Source organism: Schistocerca piceifrons, chromosome 5 (genome assembly GCF_021461385.2).
Source record: "Schistocerca piceifrons isolate TAMUIC-IGC-003096 chromosome 5, iqSchPice1.1, whole genome shotgun sequence".
NCBI classification, from domain to species: Eukaryota; Metazoa; Arthropoda; class Insecta; order Orthoptera; family Acrididae; genus Schistocerca; species Schistocerca piceifrons.
This window is the reverse complement of record NC_060142.1, coordinates 306,487,425-306,505,285: the sequence shown is the minus strand read 5'-3', so window position 1 is coordinate 306,505,285 and position 17,861 is coordinate 306,487,425. Positions and strand designations below refer to the sequence as shown.

The following is a 17,861-nucleotide window of genomic DNA, read 5'->3' as shown; positions in this document are numbered from 1 at the left end:
GACAATTAGAAACCGATACTGATTTCGAGATGGTTTTGAGATCCCAGTTCAACTACACATTTTTGAAATACAGGTGTGCACAACTCAGTAGTGCAGCAGAAGTCTTAGCTGTTCTGCCTACCTACAAGATACAGTTAAACCACTTTTGCTTTCCGTTGTGCCACAATAGGGTAGAGGCTTTTCTTCCTAGAGATACACACATTTGACTTGGCTTAAAATGCCTGTAACTATTCTTCTCCCTGAGGTATTAATTTATTACATAATCTATGTTCATTTATTGCTACATCTACAGACTGCTAACATTGGGAGGGGCTGGGTAGAATTATTGACAAATTGAAAACTGATTCACAGGGTTATTACTTTGTAACTCTTACTCTTTCCATCTGATTAAGCACTGTAGCCTTAGCACACTGTTTGCCTGTTACTCAGCACTGACATATATAAATGGGACAATACAGAATTAATATAACAATAAAATTATTTCTAACTTTCATCAGATGTTAGCAGTAATTCAACTGAATGCAAAAATGACAATGGCAAAGGAAGATACAGAATTTTATTTGTTATGTTTTGAATAAATTTACTTTACTAGGTGCAATACAAACGTAAGACTTAATAAACACTTGAAATTTGACTTAATAAACTCATGAAATTTAAGCAGAGTTAGTTTTCAACTGGAAACATCTTGTCTACAAGTAAAACTGGTTTTGAAATTGGGAATGAGCTTGGAATTTCATCACATGATATTGCCACAAATGCTCTGATACTGTGCACTGTATCTGGTGGTGGAAGTCACCATCAGTAAACACAGTCATTCCTAGAAACTGTCATAGTTGTAAACCTACCTTGTCACTCAGTTTGAGTTTCCAAAAATTTGAATGGTTCTTAATGAGCACAAGCCTGAACAAATCTGAAAGTCTGTACAGAACTTTTTACTACAGGCTTTTCAGTTGCAAATGTTAGCTTCATTCAGCACCTTGGCAATATATGGGCATCAGTAATTAAAATTCTAGTTTCAAAATGCTGTAGAAAGAGGACCACTGCTCAGAATTACATCAAATTTGAACAGCATATTATTGATGCAGGGGGAAATGTCATGGAATGAACAAAAAGAATGACAATTTGACCAATAGAAGCTGCTGTTAGCATCAAAATAAGCACAACAATAGATGCATGACACACTGCTGTTCCTGTGCAACATGACTGTCTCCAATAAAGATTGTGCACTTCTGGTAGAGCTCTTTTACAAGACCAGTGACTGTGCAGCAGTAGCCCTGCAGAAGTTCCAGACACTCAGGGGTGTGAAAAAAAGACATCGGCCCAATGCCTGCTAAATGTCTGGAAAAATGATTACAGAAATCAGAAAGACAGGTTCTTTTGAAGTGCAATGTGGCAGAGGGTGGAAAGCAGTTGATCTGATGTCAGTCAAAGATGTGGCCACAGCACTGCAGTAAGGGTTGAGCAATTGTGTCCAAACAAACATCACACAGGGAATTGCCTGCACATTGGACATGCCTGCAAGCATAGTGTATAAAATTCTGCAAAACATTCTGCACTATTATCCGCACAAAAGTACCCAGGTTCAGAAGTTGCTTCCTGCTGATCTGCCAGCAAGACAAACATTCACTCTGGAACTTCCTGTTCACATGGAAGTGGACAATGAACGGCCATGGAACATTATTTGGACAGACAAAGCACATTTCCAAGGACATGTCAGTATGCAGAACTGCAGGATATTGGCAATGAAAAATCTGCACTCACATCACCAGTAACACTTCATTCTGCAAACGTGACTCGGTGGCGCAGGTTGATGGCCTTGTTTATTGAAGGGCTATATTTTTTTGGAGAGATGAGTCCTGCCGGTTCTGTTACCTGTAATGAGTGTGTTGGGTAGGGACACTATGAATGTAGAGTGTGAACAATAAAGTGAGGATGTGGGTCTCGCAGGAGGCGTATGTGAGTGGTCCCAGCAGTTGCACTATCCTCTGTGCCCTTGGTGGCTCAGATGGATAGAGAGTCTGTCCCTGTTGATATACATCAACTCCTGTCAGCAGCTGAAGGTATTAATATATAATTTTAATTTCACTCTGATCTGTTGTTGTGGGTCATTTGGCCTTTTATGTGATTTTTCACCCCAGGATGGCCTTCCTACAGTGCGTGGGCTTACCTGACTAACAGTGCCACAACTGTTGACTGCCAAAGTTGTGCAGTCATGCACATTGAACAGTACAGATGGTGTAATGGGCAACTCAAGCCATAGCCATTGTATTCCATCTCATCTGTCTGTCAATTGCAGCCAACACCTTTTATGTTAAAATGCTTATAGCGCTATCTATTGATAAAATTTTTGTTAAGATATTTTTTTTCTCTTGATTTTTCTCCCTGAACCAATACCGTGATGGTCAAATTTGACATCATTCTGAGCAGTGGTTCTCTTTCGACAGCATTCTGAAACTGGAAATTTACTTATGGATACACTGTATATTTTCAACTCCAGCTTCTCACTGATACATTCTTACTGATACATCTGCTTCATCTTTCCTCTCAACATTGTCTCCTTTGTTTACAAGAAGATGTACAATTATTGGCTAGCCTGGCTGTTTGCTCTTGAAGAGCTTAATGTCCTCTTTTAAATTTATTGGTGTCCTTGTGCCATTTTGGACTTCACAGAATTTATGTACATGCATTTTCCATGAAAAATGCAGCAGCTTTGAAAACATCCTTTATGCTACTCAATATAGCACTCAGTTGCTATTTCCACCAAATACTTCAAAAATGCTTACAAATGTAGCTGTATTGAAGGCACACATCGTGTAATGCATTCTGAATGTGATACCCCCCCCCCCCCCCCCAGACACTCTGATCTGTTGTTGTGGGTCATTTTGCCTTTTATGTGATGAAATTTGTTGCAAGTAATAGATCTCTATTTCCAACCAAAAGTACCAACACAAAGAATAAGAACAATCTACATTAAGACCTAAAATCACTTACCTTGGTCCAAAAACAGGTCCAACATTCAGGAACACACATTTTCAATAAATTGCTAGCAACCATTAAAAACTTGGTTTCAGATGAAGAATGGTTTAATCAGAGTTTGAAAGATTTTTTTACAGGCAATTCCTTCTACTCTATAGATTAATATCTTTATAGCGATTGTTATACGAACATAAGTAAAACTGTCTGTTAGATTTCAATTGTGACAGCACTTGGTCACAACAGTCAAGATTAAGTATTTTATCTATTTTATTAAAAGTGCATAACAATGTTTACTTCTGACAGTGTATTGATCCTATAAATATTAGCATCTCCAGTTTATTTTATTGCATTCACCTATTTTGACAATCTCCTGACAAATGTTTGGGGTAGTAAGTATTATATTCAAATATTTCACGTTTTGTATGTTATACTTTCTGACATGTTCCACATCCATGAGAATCATCCCATTTTTGGATCTGTGGAATGAAAACTGAATCTAATCTAACCTAATCTCTATAGCTCTATTGTATGTGACTATTGGTCCCAGCACACTTATGCAAAATTTCATCATCATATCTTTTATCAATCTGTTATTTTGGTTTCTTCTTATTCTACCATTTATTGTATTATCTTTCTTGAGTTTGTATTCAGTATCCACTTCTTCAGAGGATGGTAACATTTTCAGCTTATATAATATGTTCTTTGTTAACAATCAACAAGCAGTAAACTATTGACTGGACTCACCTGCAATTAACGCTATTTTATGCAATTAAATTTGATAATTGTATACTTCCATTACTTTCTGTGACTGAATTAAGGTTATTATAAACAATCTTCAGGCCCTGAAACTGTTAACTCCTGGTTTTGTGACGTGAGTTGGTTTGAATGTACCAATATTTGTATCATTGTCAGAATTGAGATATAGAATTTTTTCACACACAATGTATAACTAAAAAAAGTTATGGCACAGGTGGTATGAAATGATTATCTGTGGATTATTCTTGAGACATTTGCCTGAGATATGTTCAGACCTTCTACTGTCTGTCATTTAATAGCTGAATGCTGGATGAATATGGTGTGCAGTACCAGTACACTACTGCAGCCAAATATTTGCTATAAGATGCATGATCTCCAAGACTGTGCAGGCACAGGGCTTTTTACATTTCATTACATTGAGTATGTTCCATGAGTACTGGTATATTGATGTGGGAAAAACAACCAAACTCAGAGTCAAACTCCATAGGCAACAATGTCTATCTCCACTGAAAACTTTTCATACAGCACAGAGGTTAACATGAGTACAGAAAGTCTGCTGATGGATGATCAAAGCATATGAAAAACTCATCTGGATTCATGAATTGTACTACACAATTGGATACACTGCTGGAAAGGTATGAGCACAATGAAAACCAAACAGGCATAGAACAATACATTTCTTTTGGTGACAGTGCACTTTCCAGCATAGTGGCGGAGGTATTTTTGTGTCAACAGTGTTAACATTGGATAAAACTGTTCCTTTTGTGCATCTGCCATTGTCTATCTTTAGCAGATGATACAGAAACCTTTTGTTGAATCATTTTCTTCCATTTGTTTGCCTACAACACTCTGTAGCTACATTCAGGGATACAGCACAATACTTGACATGATATGAATTGTGAATGAGGTGAGGAATGTCTACTGAACAATGGGGGCACTTGTATGGCCCTACCAAGCCAAGCAACAACACTCCTATTGAATATATCTGGGGCACCATCAAACGAGATTTGTGCCCTCTTTACTCAGCTGTTAACAAACTCTATAATTTCTGAAAGGGAGTTCAATTTACTCATCATGCATTGGGGTGGTTTCCAAAAGCTTTCAACATCTTAATGGATCATTACTAAGAGCATCGTCATCAGAACAAAAGTAGCTGCTGCATGCCTACATGCTTGTAGGTAGGCAGGTGTCCCTAATTCAGCTGACAGCTTTGTCTGTGTGTGTGTGTGTGTGTGTGTGTGTGTGTGTGTGTGTGTGTACATTACATGACTCAAAAGAAAAAAAAAATACATCTGTAGCAAACTGAGAATTGAACAGTGGTCATGAAGAGACAAGTGACTAAGTGTCTAAGTGTTTGTGAAATATTTTTGTCTTTGTTCAGTTGTGAAACACACTCTACCTAGATTTTACAAGGAATCAAAAGTGCATATCCCAGTGGTGTGTGCCTGCTCAGTTACTGCTTGGTTTATATGACTACACCAATGAAAATCCTATTGTGATGACCCGAGCAAGAACATGAAGCATGAATAACCTACATGAGAGCGACAGCATCAATCTAGAGGATGCAAATGCAGCACAGCAGCTGTTGCCACATGCAACAGCAAGTACTTTTACAATACAGCTTCCAATGCAAACAGCACCTCCAACCACAAGGTAGGACATCCCTTCAGTACCTGAAGCAACGATGGAATGCTCAATAACAGGTGATTAATTGGAAAATAGATTCCCCAAGCAGCTATTGCAAGAATAGACATCATTAGTGATTTCTGATTTGTTATAAGGAAATTTGTTACAGATCTGTTGCTAAAAAGGCTTCCAAAACATATGTGAATTGTTCATGCCATGAGTACAGAATGGCCTTTCACCATGTTAGTAAATAAGGTGGAAAACATTGCAGGTTGCATTCAGATTAATGTTGGTACTGCCATAGCAAGAGTCAACATGACAGATGGCTCTGAACTGTCCATGCTAGGGGTGCAGCCAACCAGCAGCCCCAATCCAAGCATCCCGAACAGCACACCAGCAACAGCTACAGATCAGCTGATGGAGGGCATCACACTGCTCAGCACACAAATTGTGGCACTACAAAAATAAAGCATAACATTCTGATGACAAAAAAAAAGAAACAGATGGCATCATACACTTAACAGTCAACAGGATCACAGAACAAGTATGGATGGGCTGGTACCACCAACGCTTTAGTGTTAGGGAGCAAAAGTGTGTGGCTCCTTGTGAACACAAAAATTCCTCCACCAGCCAGTACTCATTGTCCTGTTCATAAATGTTTCCCATCCTATCATTCCCCTGCTGAGTCTACCCTGCCAGTTCATCAGCTGATGTCTGAGACTGTAAATGCCTGCAGCATGCACTTGGGTGCACAACACACGGAGATTTACATGAATGGCTTGTTACTCAGAATCCCTTCCTTTGCAATGGTTGCAACAAACCAGTTTGAGTCACAACTGTCTCCAGCTTCAACAGCCACAAACAAAGCCTCAAACTTAACTGCAGCTCATGCAAAAGCATCAAGTTTCATCTCTGGGCATGATAAAACCCGCAGACACTTGACAAAATTTGAACCCATGCTGGGTACTGGTACAATACAAATGAGACATCACTGCATAAACTGTGCCTGGTTGTGAGGATCTGAGTTTTGAGGAGGTCTATCTGGAATTCCATATGAATTTAGGGGCCTCACACACATAGTGCCAACAACCATAGAGAATAGATTTTACGAAAGCATTAAAAAATTCACAAAGCTTTTTGTGATGGACAAGGTGTTAGTTCCCCATTTTTTGGACAACAGTGGTGCTGACATCAGTGTGCTACTGGAACACAGTTTCAAAGCAGATGATGTCACAGGATCACAAAGATTAACAGTTGCAACAGCTGCTAATAACTCATTTATCAAGACATTGGGGAAAGAGAAAGTGCTATTGGATACTTGTTTGAACAGACAGTTTCTGTAAACATTCATTATGGCGAATCTTAGAGAATCCATTCTGGGGGCAGATTTCTTGCACAATTTCCAACTGGTGGCGGACATACACAGTGGCACACTTCTCCCATAGCAAAATAAGCATCAACACAGTACTGCCATAACATGGACAACATTATTGACAAATTTCCTGAGGTTCCATTGCGAAGCAAGCAAAGGACAAGAAGGGTTCAAAGACAATGCACTTCTTCCATACATTGACTGGAATTTGGATGTAGCTAAACCACAACACTGAAGACTGGGAAAGTTCACTGCAGCCAGAGTGGATATCAATAGACAAATTCAAGGAGTAATGGCACTTTCAGAGAACCAGTGGGCATCACCTTTATACATGGTATTGAAATGCTATGACACATGGTGCCTATGTGGCAATTACCATGTACTGAATGCCAGAATTGTACCAGACAGGTACCCTATACCTCATGAGGTGGACTTTAACTATGCAATAGCAGTGGGAAAAGCTGTCAGTGTCATTGATTGCACCAGCCCATATCTTCAAATACCAGTCGCATCAGCAGACATAAAGAAGACAGCTATCACTACTCTATTCAGCTTTTATGAGTACCATTTCATTCTGTGTTGTTTAATAAGTGGTGCACAGATCTGGCAGTGTATTATACACCAAATTCCTAGGGACCTCAAGTTTCTTTTTTGCTACTTAATGGATGGATGATATCTTAGTATTTTTGGAGTCATTAGAACAACAGGAGGAACACCTTCGGCAATTATTCAAGTGTCTCAGCCTATATGGGAATGAACATAATCAGGGATAAATGTGTATTGAGTAAAAGCAGTGTCAAATTTCTGGAGTGAGGCATCATTTAATGGCATCATCTCTTTGCTGGAAAGGGTAGATAATGTTCAAAATGTGCCACTTACAAAACTTTCAGAGACTTGCAGCATTTCCTTGGGATGGTCAGTTTTTTATAGACACCACATACAAAAAGCTTTGGTACTGCTGGCACCACTCACAGAATTATTAAAATGAAAGTGTAGAGCAGGAAACAGAAAATTAAAATGGAGTACAGAGAGTTGATGGCATTCAGTTCTGCTAATGACTATGCTGCACAGGCAGTGCTACTCATCTCACCTGCATGATAACACACATATGGCCACAACAGTGGACACAAGACAAGTTGCTGTGGGAGACACTTTGCAACAATTAGTCAACAGGGTGTGTCAGCTTTTGGCATTCTTCTTCTCAGTCACTAATAATGGCACAGAAAAAATTTAGGACTGTTAATAGAGATCTTATGCTATATATGTGGTAATAAAACACTTCTGACACCAAACAGGAATGGATCTTGATCTTCTCATGTCATTTTTCTCCCTGGAAACCACTCACAGAACATTGAGGCAGTGCAGATGTACTAAATATATTTCACAGTTCATGATGGATGTATGTCACATCAAAGGAAACAGTAATGTGGTGGCCGAGTCCCTCTCACAATGCTTTGGTTGTGTAAAAGTGTCCCATGAAAGAGCATTGCTGAACATATATCTGAAGACCCAAAGCTACATTCAGCACTGGAGCACAGAAAGTCTGGCATTGTTTTGTCACAAATTCACTTCCAGAGCTCAGTGTTTCATTATGGTCCAACATGTCTCACAACCTGCTGCAAGCTTTCATACCACAACAATGTTACCAACCAGTTTTTTAAGCACCCCATAATGTATCTCACCCTGGGGTGAGGCCATGGTTAGATTGTCAACAAAGAAGGTAGTCTGGCCAGGAATGAACAAAGACTGCCACAAGTGAACCCAGGCTTGTATGTACTAGATACCAATTATACAAATTTGATAGGCATGTGTCAGCACCACTCAGCACCACAGTTATGCCTACAGCACATTTCTCACAAGTGCATGTGGACCTGGCTGGACCACTGCCTTACTCCAATAGCTATTGTTATCTGCTGACTGTAGTGGACAGTTTTACATGACTGCCGGAGGCTTTCCCAATTACAGATATTGCAGCAATAACTGTGGTCTTAGCGTTGGTTAAAGGCTGGAATTCCCAATATGAGGTTGCCCAACTGATTACTATAGATGGGGGCAGACAGTCTGAGTCAATGTTATTCTATGAAATACTATGGCTCTGTGGTTCCTCCTACATTAGAATCACCAATTACCATCCCACAAGTAACAGGGTGGTGGAGCCTCTTTATCAAACCTTGAAGGGTGCGCTCATATGCAGAGGTGAGCATTTGATAGTGTCTTTACTGCTAGTTTATCTGGATTTATGGACTTGGAGGAAGATGTTGGCTACTCTGCAGCCAAGCTGGTCTATGGTGAAAATGTCAGATCATAAGCTAATTACTCTGAAGTCTGCATACTTTGAAAAGGGTTCAATAGAGTGGAAGCCTCTGGTCTCTCCAGATATGTTTTATGGTTACCTTGTCCCAACCCCCTGCCCCCCCACACCACACACCTTACAAAGGCCTTGGGTTGGGCAGTGGAGGAGAAGCCAATGCAAGAGCTCATGTAACTGCAGACACCAATCTAATGGCATTAGTGGCAGTAACCAGAGCTGGTAGATCAGTCAGACACAAGGTTCATAATATCCCTTGGGCTCCAGGGTTCAAAAAAGGGTGGTGGTGGAGGGGGTCTGATGTAGTGACCTGAAAAAAGCAGCAATCACAAACAAACACTCAACTAAATGTGTGTGAAATATTTTTGTATTTTATTTTTGTTCAGTTGGGGATTGCATGCTTTTGCTATATACCTAGATTTTATAAGGTGTAAAAATAAAGTGAATTAAAATTGCATATCCACAACAGTGCATGTCTGTTCAACTAGTGTTTGGTCGGCATAGCTACCCCAACAAAAATCCTACAGAACATTCATTTTACTGAGGAGCTATTTATTCTGTGTGACTGATTGTCAACCTTAAACTGTGACCATAAAATGCTGTGACAGGTTTCAACTTAGTCAATCTACTCAATAGAGCACAAGCAGTCTATTACAGACATTTCTTGCAGTCTGCTGAAAAATATTGTATACAATATGTGGTGCTAAAGACACAAGACTAATCACAAATGCGTACATACCTTTTACACAAGACTGCATAGGGACTTTATTGTTTTTCTGTTCTTTTGGAGTGCTAGACAGCCACTGTAGTAAACTGCTCATGCACTGAAAGTAAATTGATTGATTTTGACACAATGTGTTACATAATTAGTTTTGCAAAAGTGAATTGCATATAAACTAGCACGAGCTTGCCTCAATTCATATACAACAAGAGATATATGCAGGATGCTCCTTGGAAGACAGTGCAGGCTAACTTAAGTCAGTGTAAGAAAGTAAAGTCCATTCTGCACTGTCTCAAATTTCTGCCTATGACGAACAGAATCCACAATATTAGAACCTGAGCCAAGCGAGTAAAACACCTGCTGTGCACTCCACAGATGACATCATAACTGTTCTAGGGCTGACATACGTCAGATTCTGGTGTCGTTCCATCAGAGTGTACACCTAGTGACCAGTGGCCTCTGGTTAACAGCGATACAACAGCCAACAGTAACATATCACCATCTATCTGGTCTCCATAGTGGTATCAAGTGGTAACCTCCCTCAGCCCCCCCCTCCCACCCCTCTTCCTCCCTAGCAGTGACTGTCAGTGGAGGAGAGTAAAGTGGTGGATGACCTGGTGAAACAGCTGCAATCAAGGGAGGTGGTTGGCATTGCTGTAGTAGGTCAATGCAGGATGAGAGACTGTGCAAGATGCATAAGCCACTATGTAACTGGAGGGTCTGTCAGGGATGGAGATACCAACACCTGCTGATCAGGAGAGCAGATTTTGTCAGTTCCACCAAAGTCCTTGGGCAGAAGCCATACTAAACTTCAAGGACCTACAGTGGATAGAAATCATTCTGTGGACCCAAGTTGGGTGGTGTCTGACTTGCAGGCCCACATTATGTTGCCCACTTGAAAAGGAGGGGCCTCAGCAGCACATGTGCCAGCAGTAGGTGCAGACTATCCAAGAATGTGCAGTGAAGGATAGCCACCAGGCTGCTTCACCAGGTAACAGTCAAGATAGCATTGTAATTTGCTAGAAAATGTTAGATGCAATGTTAGACATAAATTCCATACAGGTTACGAGCGCATCATCCTTCATTGATGCACATCCCTTTGCTGAAGGTTTGAGCCCCAATATGTCAAGGATAGTTGCATGAAAAAACATTTGTGTATGGTGCATTTGAGTCTTTTTCTGCAAAACTCTAGTACAAAAGCTTGAGGTTGTGAAGGTGGTCCTCTGGAATTGTTTTGCTGTTTCACCACAAGAAATGTATAAAACAAACCCTCCACTTGGAGGTGTAGTAACCAGCCTGCAAGTGCCCAGTCTTTCTGCCATAATGATGTTACTGCATTGCTGGCCTCTGGGATGGCTCACCATGTGGAAATCTGATGCAATGGTTTTAGGTCTAATTCCTGCTCACCGTGGCTTTTTTCAACAGTTGTGGCAGCTTCATTACTTTTCTCAGTAGCACTGAAAAATTGTGGTGGTGTATTTTTGTAGTGTCCTTTATTCCAAACAGTGGTTTCAAGCACCTTTCCATTCTACTCTATCCTCTGTCAGCCTTTTCATCTCCAAGTAACCACTGCAACCCACATCTATCTGAATCTGCTTATTGTATTCATCCCTTGGCCTCTATCTTCATATTCTATCCCCAGAACTTCACTCCATTACCAAACTGATGATCTGTTCATGTGTCAGGAAGTGTCCTATCAACTGATCACTTCTTTTAGTCAAATTGTCCCATGAATTTATTTTTTCTGGAATTTGATTTGATACCTCACTGTTAGCTGCTTGATCTATCCAGCTAATCTTCAGCATTTTTTTGTGGCAAAACATTTCAAAAGCCTCTGTTCTCTTTGTCCGAACTGCTTATCATCCGTGTTTCGCTTCCATACAAAGCTACACTCCAGACAAATACTCCAGAAAAGATTTTCTAACACTTAAATTTATATTAGATATTAACAAATACCTCTTTTCCAGAAGCGCTTTTCATCCTATAGCCAGTGTGCATCTTACATCCTGTCTGCTGTGGCTACTGTCAGTTACTTTGCTGCCCAAATAACAAAACTCATCTACAACTTTTAGTGTTTCATTTCCTAACCTAATTCCTTCAGCACTGTCTGACATAATTTGACTGCAATCCATTACCCTTGTTTTACTTTCATTGATGTTCATCTTATAATGTGTTTTCAAGACAAAATCCACTCTGTTCAGCTAATATTCCATGTCCTTTGCTTTGCCTTAAGCCTGGGTCGCCTTAATCCTACATCACCAAGGCAGCTTTGGGATCTGTTACTTCTAGATGCCTAACTCAAGATTACCTAGATTAGTTTTAATACCTGGTAGCCTTAACTTTTGGTAGCCTTTACCCTTGGTTGCCTTTACTCTTGACTGCCTTTGCTTTTCATTGCCTTGGTTATGACAGAAAGCTAAGGACTAAAATGTGTTACATCTTATACCATCCAAGTGACTTTTCACAATGAGTTTACACACTCTTCCTGAACTAGTACTATAATCATATTCATGATCCCTTATTATTGCATATTCTCCCTTCATTCTTATCATGTAGTGGCTTACATCTGAGATGTAATAGCTGCATAATACTGACAAAGTCATCAGCTGAAATTTTATATTAAAGCCGCAAGTATTGTTGAATACAAAAACTATACAGGTTATTGCTGTAATTAAGAGAAAAGGAAACAATTTTTTGATAGAATTGTACTGCAATAAACTGTTGACATATGAATTAATTTATGTGGTGTTATATTTCACAGATGCCTTTGATTAAATGGGCCAGGAATCTGAGGAACCAAAACCTGAAATTGAAAGCAGCAGCATGGAGTCCTCCCATACGGATGAAAACAAATTATGAATTCACAGGTTCTTCTCTTCTTCTGGACCAATATTACCAGGCATGGGCTCATTACCATATAAAGTCAGTACCCCCCAATTCAGTAATTATAAAATTTTGCATTAAAGCTAAAGAGAAACTTGTGGGAGTTATATTATTAATGCAATCTGATAAATTGAAAATTTTGTCTTAACGTAGCTTCAAAATTTTCAAACTCAGAAATTGTAGACAGCTGCTGGTTACTTTTCACATACAGCTCAATAACTGCTTAGAACATCATGACCTTCTTTGTAATAGACAGCATGGTTTTTTACAAGAAAAAGTCTTTGAAATTGTTAATCAGACATTAACTGCATTTGAAAATAATAACTCTCTTGTGCTATTTGATTTGAGTAAGAGATTTGACTGTATATCCTTTCACATCTTACTAGCCAGACTACAATATCATGGAATAAATAATACACCATTATAGAAATTTCCTGGCAGATTAAAAGTGTGTGCTGGAGCGAGACTCGAACTCGGGGCCTTTGCCTTTCACGGGCAAGTGCTCTACCATCTGAGCTACCTAAGCACAACTCACACCCCATCCTCACAGCCTTACTTCCACCAGTACCTCTTCTCCTACTTTCCAAACTTCACAGAAGTTCTCCTGCAAACCTTGCAGAACTACTGCTCCTTGAAGAAAGGATACACGGAGACGTGGTTTAGCCACAGCCTGGGGGATGTTTTCAGAATGAGATTTTCACTATGCAGCATATTGTGCGCTGATATGAAACTTCCTGGCAGATTAAAACAGTGCACACTCCGATGCAGAGTGAAAATCTCATTCTGGAAACATCCCCCAGGCTGTGGCTAAGTCATGTCTCCACATATCCTTTCTTCCAGGTTCGCAGGAGAGCGTCTGTGAAGTTTGTAAAGTAAGAGACAAGGTAATGGCAGAAGTAAGGCTGTGAGGATGGGTCATGAGTTGTGCTTGGGTGGCTCAGATGGTAGAGCACTTGCCCGTGAAAGACAAAGGTCCTGAGTTCGAGTCTCAGTCCGGCACACAGGAAGTTTCATATCAGCACACACTCCGCTGCAGAGTGAAAATCTCATTCTCAATTCACCTTTATAAATAATTGATTCTTATCTAAATAGCAGGAGACAATTTGTGAAGAAAGTCATGTCTAGTGTACCCCATGGTTCTGTCCTTGGACCATCTTCATTGTTGCAATTAATGATTTGCCATGTTATGTTGGACTTCAGTAAGTTATCTGATATGAAAATGATACAACTTTAATTACCACAGCTCACAACAAAGGTTTCACCAGAAATCACAGGACACTTTTTTTTCTCTAAACTGACTATCATCTACAAACTACTGTGTGAACCAGAAAAAATTCAGCATCTGCAGCTGAGACTAGCTAAAGATCTAAAATCAAAATCTGTAAAACTATTGGGAATATATATTGATTCCGAAATAAACTGGCAACCCCACATTAACCATCTCTGCAAAGAGATTTCATGGGTGTCCTGTCTCATATGGAAATTAGCTGATCTAGTGAGTAATAAATATCTTTAGACAAGTTACTTTGGACTTTTTCAGTCTCTCACACCTTAGGAGCTGTTGCTATAGGGTCACTCATGTCATGTCAGTGATGTACTACTGAATCAGAAATAGGTTCTATTAATAATGTATAAGATAAATCCAAAGGAGCACTGCCATCCTTTATTCAATAAGATCAGAGTATTGACAGTGATAAATCTTTATATCTATGCGTCATTAATACATGTTGAAAACAACATAACAGAGCTTAAAACCAGAGAGAATATGCACTGTTATGACACCAGAAACAAAAAGTGTATAGACATTCCTAGGCATAGGCTGACAGAAAAGGGCAATACTCACATAGTGAGGTGCGTGAAATTTTTTAATGAATTACCACATTATGAACTCAACATATGTGTCAACAATTTTAAAAGTAAATTGTAAAGTTGGTAAATAGACAATCGATTTTACAGTTTAAGAGAATTCTTTGATGCTTGTAATGTACAAATTGAGTTTCTGGTTTATGATAGTTATTTTGTACAACTGGTTAATATAGGATAAATAAAACATATGTGATTAGTACATTGATTGCTGTTGCATCATGTCATCAATGTAAAGCTTGTTTCAGTGCATGAGGTCAACAGCAATAAAGAACCTGACTCTGAATCTGAAAGTAAAACATCAAAAAAGGTAACACAAACGATAAGAAAAACAATCAGTTAGCATTATATGGACTACAGTTTGCTAATATGTCTTTGCATTGTTTGGATAATATGTGATGTTTGTTATCTTAAGTGAGAAAAGAGGAGTGTTGTTCATGTGTACTATATTCTACTTGTTCAAGCATTAACTCATGAATCATGTTTCATGAAACATAACCTCAGGTAGGGCGTACTGAGATGTGGAACAAGTCATCAAATATATTGACAAAGTAAGGAGGATGTCAGAAACTAATTAATAATTAAGTATTTAAAACTCTTAACACACATTTGTGCCTAGTCAGGCTACAAGTAACAGTACAGTTAGCAGGAAAATTGTTACTCTGAAGCAGGGAAAAACAGCTGTTTCTCCTTTATATTAGATAACTGCAATTTGTTTCCTGTTGCTAACTTGAAATTCAGCAAATTTGTTGACAACTTCTCATTTATGTTGAAGCAAATAGACTTCACACCATCTGCTGTGGTCACAAAAAATTTTGCACCACCTTGAGATCTTTCTCTGTTTGGTTCTCAGGTATCAGAGTGGACTAACTTCATAAGTTTGTTTCAGTTCCCTTCTCATTCGGTGTTTGGAGTGGACATAGTGCTTCCAGACATTGACATCACTGAATTTCAGACATGTCACAGACTTGTTTTTGAGCATTTTGATCATATCTCATGAATTCAGGTGGTCTAATTGAGCATGGCAGTTTTGCGTATCACTTTTTGTAACTTTTGGCTTCGAAAAGACACATGCCTTTTCACCATTTTCCTGTAAATGAAACCAGTTACCTCTCAATTGCCACATGTGTGCTTTTTGGCCACAACCTTTGCCACATTTAAAGTGTTCTTCATTGTTATGGAGATGGAACCACTGACAGCAGATGTGCTGTGTATGTCACCTTCATCTGCTACTTTCGTTGCCCTAAATTCACTTGTGTTTCTGTCACATTTGTGATTAATTTTGGACTTTTGCACATGTGTGATGTGCAGCCACTGGGTATGTACCGAAAACTGTTGGTCACAAAACTTTGGAGTGCGCTCATTCATAGAGAAACAGCAATGAAGTTCAACAACATTGTCTGCAGCTTGCACTTTCTTCTTGAGAAAGCACTCATCTTCTCTACTTCCTTTCTTGTTACAAAGCTGCATTAGCACTCTGACTTTTCCCTTTTTTGTTTGTTCTGTGTTGGTGCAAGGTGCCATTGAGAGGGCATAGCAGTGACCAGACACTCATTGCAAGTAAGAATTTCTATCTGGCTTTCCACACAATAGGATGGCCAGATGACAGCAGAGGGAGGAGAGACTGACTGTGACAGCCAAGTGACTTAGACACACCTATAACTATGTCTCACAATGTAGTCTCAAATATACACTATTAACAACAATGTAATTTTATTTTCCTTTGCAAAGAGTTTATGCATTTGTATAGATTGAGGAAAGAGCAAGGCATCACACAATTACCACACATCTTGTGGATGCCTACAATTCGGTCCTCTGGGCACAATGGAAACAAATGAAACTATTCAGAAGTGTTCCATCACAAACAGTATGTTGCGCTTTGATTTGTACATACCACAAACTGCGACCATCGGCTTTAGTGGCTTTGTGTGTGATTCTCTCAGATTAGCATGTGTTATAAGTTCCTCCCACATATCAAGAGTGAGGTACATCTGCAGTAGAGCTCTTCAGTCACTGGGGCACAAATTCCACAAGAACCAAGTTGTGAAGTGCATCTCAAGCCCGGAGACATTGTTGACTGACAGTTCTGACAACATAACACCAGTAAGCCATCCATTGCCAAAACCACCAGCAGCTGCAGCACTGTCAGTGCACCATAGGTACTGTTCTCCTACTCTGTAAGCAGTCTGGCTCTATTTACTTAACATGTTATCCTGTGTGCTGATATTTTTAATTATGGATCCTGTCAAAAAATAAAGTATAATTAAGAAAATAGTGTGATTGAGGCATGAGTGACTAGACCCTCCACATTTGTTAACAGCTTTCAGGAAGGATCAAACTGCAATTACGTTAGACTAAGACAGCCATTGCTAAATACAAGTAAAGATGAGTACAATGGCATTCTGAGATGGTTAGAGAATAATGACTGGAAGGATCACATGATGCAGATAGGGAGTCATTTGAAGACTTGTGCTTAAATTTTGAATGAAAATAATGACATTACTCAAGTCAAAGTTGTCTTACCTCCTCATCCTGGAAGTTCATGCAATGCACATGAAATAAAGCTCCAAGCAATTTTGTTGCCAAAATTTTATGGTGGTATTGCAGAATTTGCTAGTTATTAGCAATGAGTCATTAACTATTTTACAATGGTACTATTATTTGTTGACATGTGATTCTGGTGAAGCTTGTAAGCTGAATGAAAACTCAGTGGTTGCAGAAAGTAACTTCAGGATTGCATGGGATCTGCTTATTCAAAACTGTAATAATCCAATAATAATTGTTGATTTGCACACAAAAGAACTTCTGACTCTGCTATCATCAAAACTGAGTGTGCTAAGGACTCATGGACAGTAATTAGCCAGCTAATGAGAAATCTGAACATGATTGAGGTCATGCTGGTTGACATTAAATTGCATGAGGTACTTGTGTCACATATTTTTCTGGGTCACAATAGTGTGAATCTGAGGAAATAGTGAAAATCTAAAACAGTAGTCACCACATTTCCTCATCTGAAAAATCTGGCTGCATGTCTAGAAATCAGCTGCCAGATGTTAGAGCTTATTTATTTGGACAAAATGCTGCAGCAGTCCCATTAGCAAGCCATGCTTACTAATGCAGAAGGGTACAATTTTTGACAAACATTTCTCACCACTGCCCCCAAATGTGAATTCTGTTATTCGACACACAGAATAAGTAGGCTTCCTAAGTTCAAACAGAGGCATATTGCAAGAAGAATAAACTTTATGAACAGACAAAAGCTGTGGTTCACTGTCTGGCATGGCACGAAACATAGGTAGAAGGAATACCAGGCCGGCAGCTGCCGCATTCGTAACAAGACCACACTACGCTTCTGC

The 17,861-nt window shown here is 39.3% G+C and overlaps 1 protein-coding gene across 1 annotated transcript in view; it reads left to right on the top strand.

Moving 5' to 3' along the window:
- Positions 1-17,861, top strand: part of LOC124798513 (lysosomal acid glucosylceramidase-like) — a 118,166-nt gene that overhangs the window by 8,895 nt on the left and 91,410 nt on the right. The window contains exon 3 of the mRNA XM_047261956.1: positions 12,521-12,681. Within this exon, the coding sequence (XP_047117912.1) occupies positions 12,521-12,681 (161 nt within the window). The remainder of the gene's footprint in view (positions 1-12,520; positions 12,682-17,861) is intronic.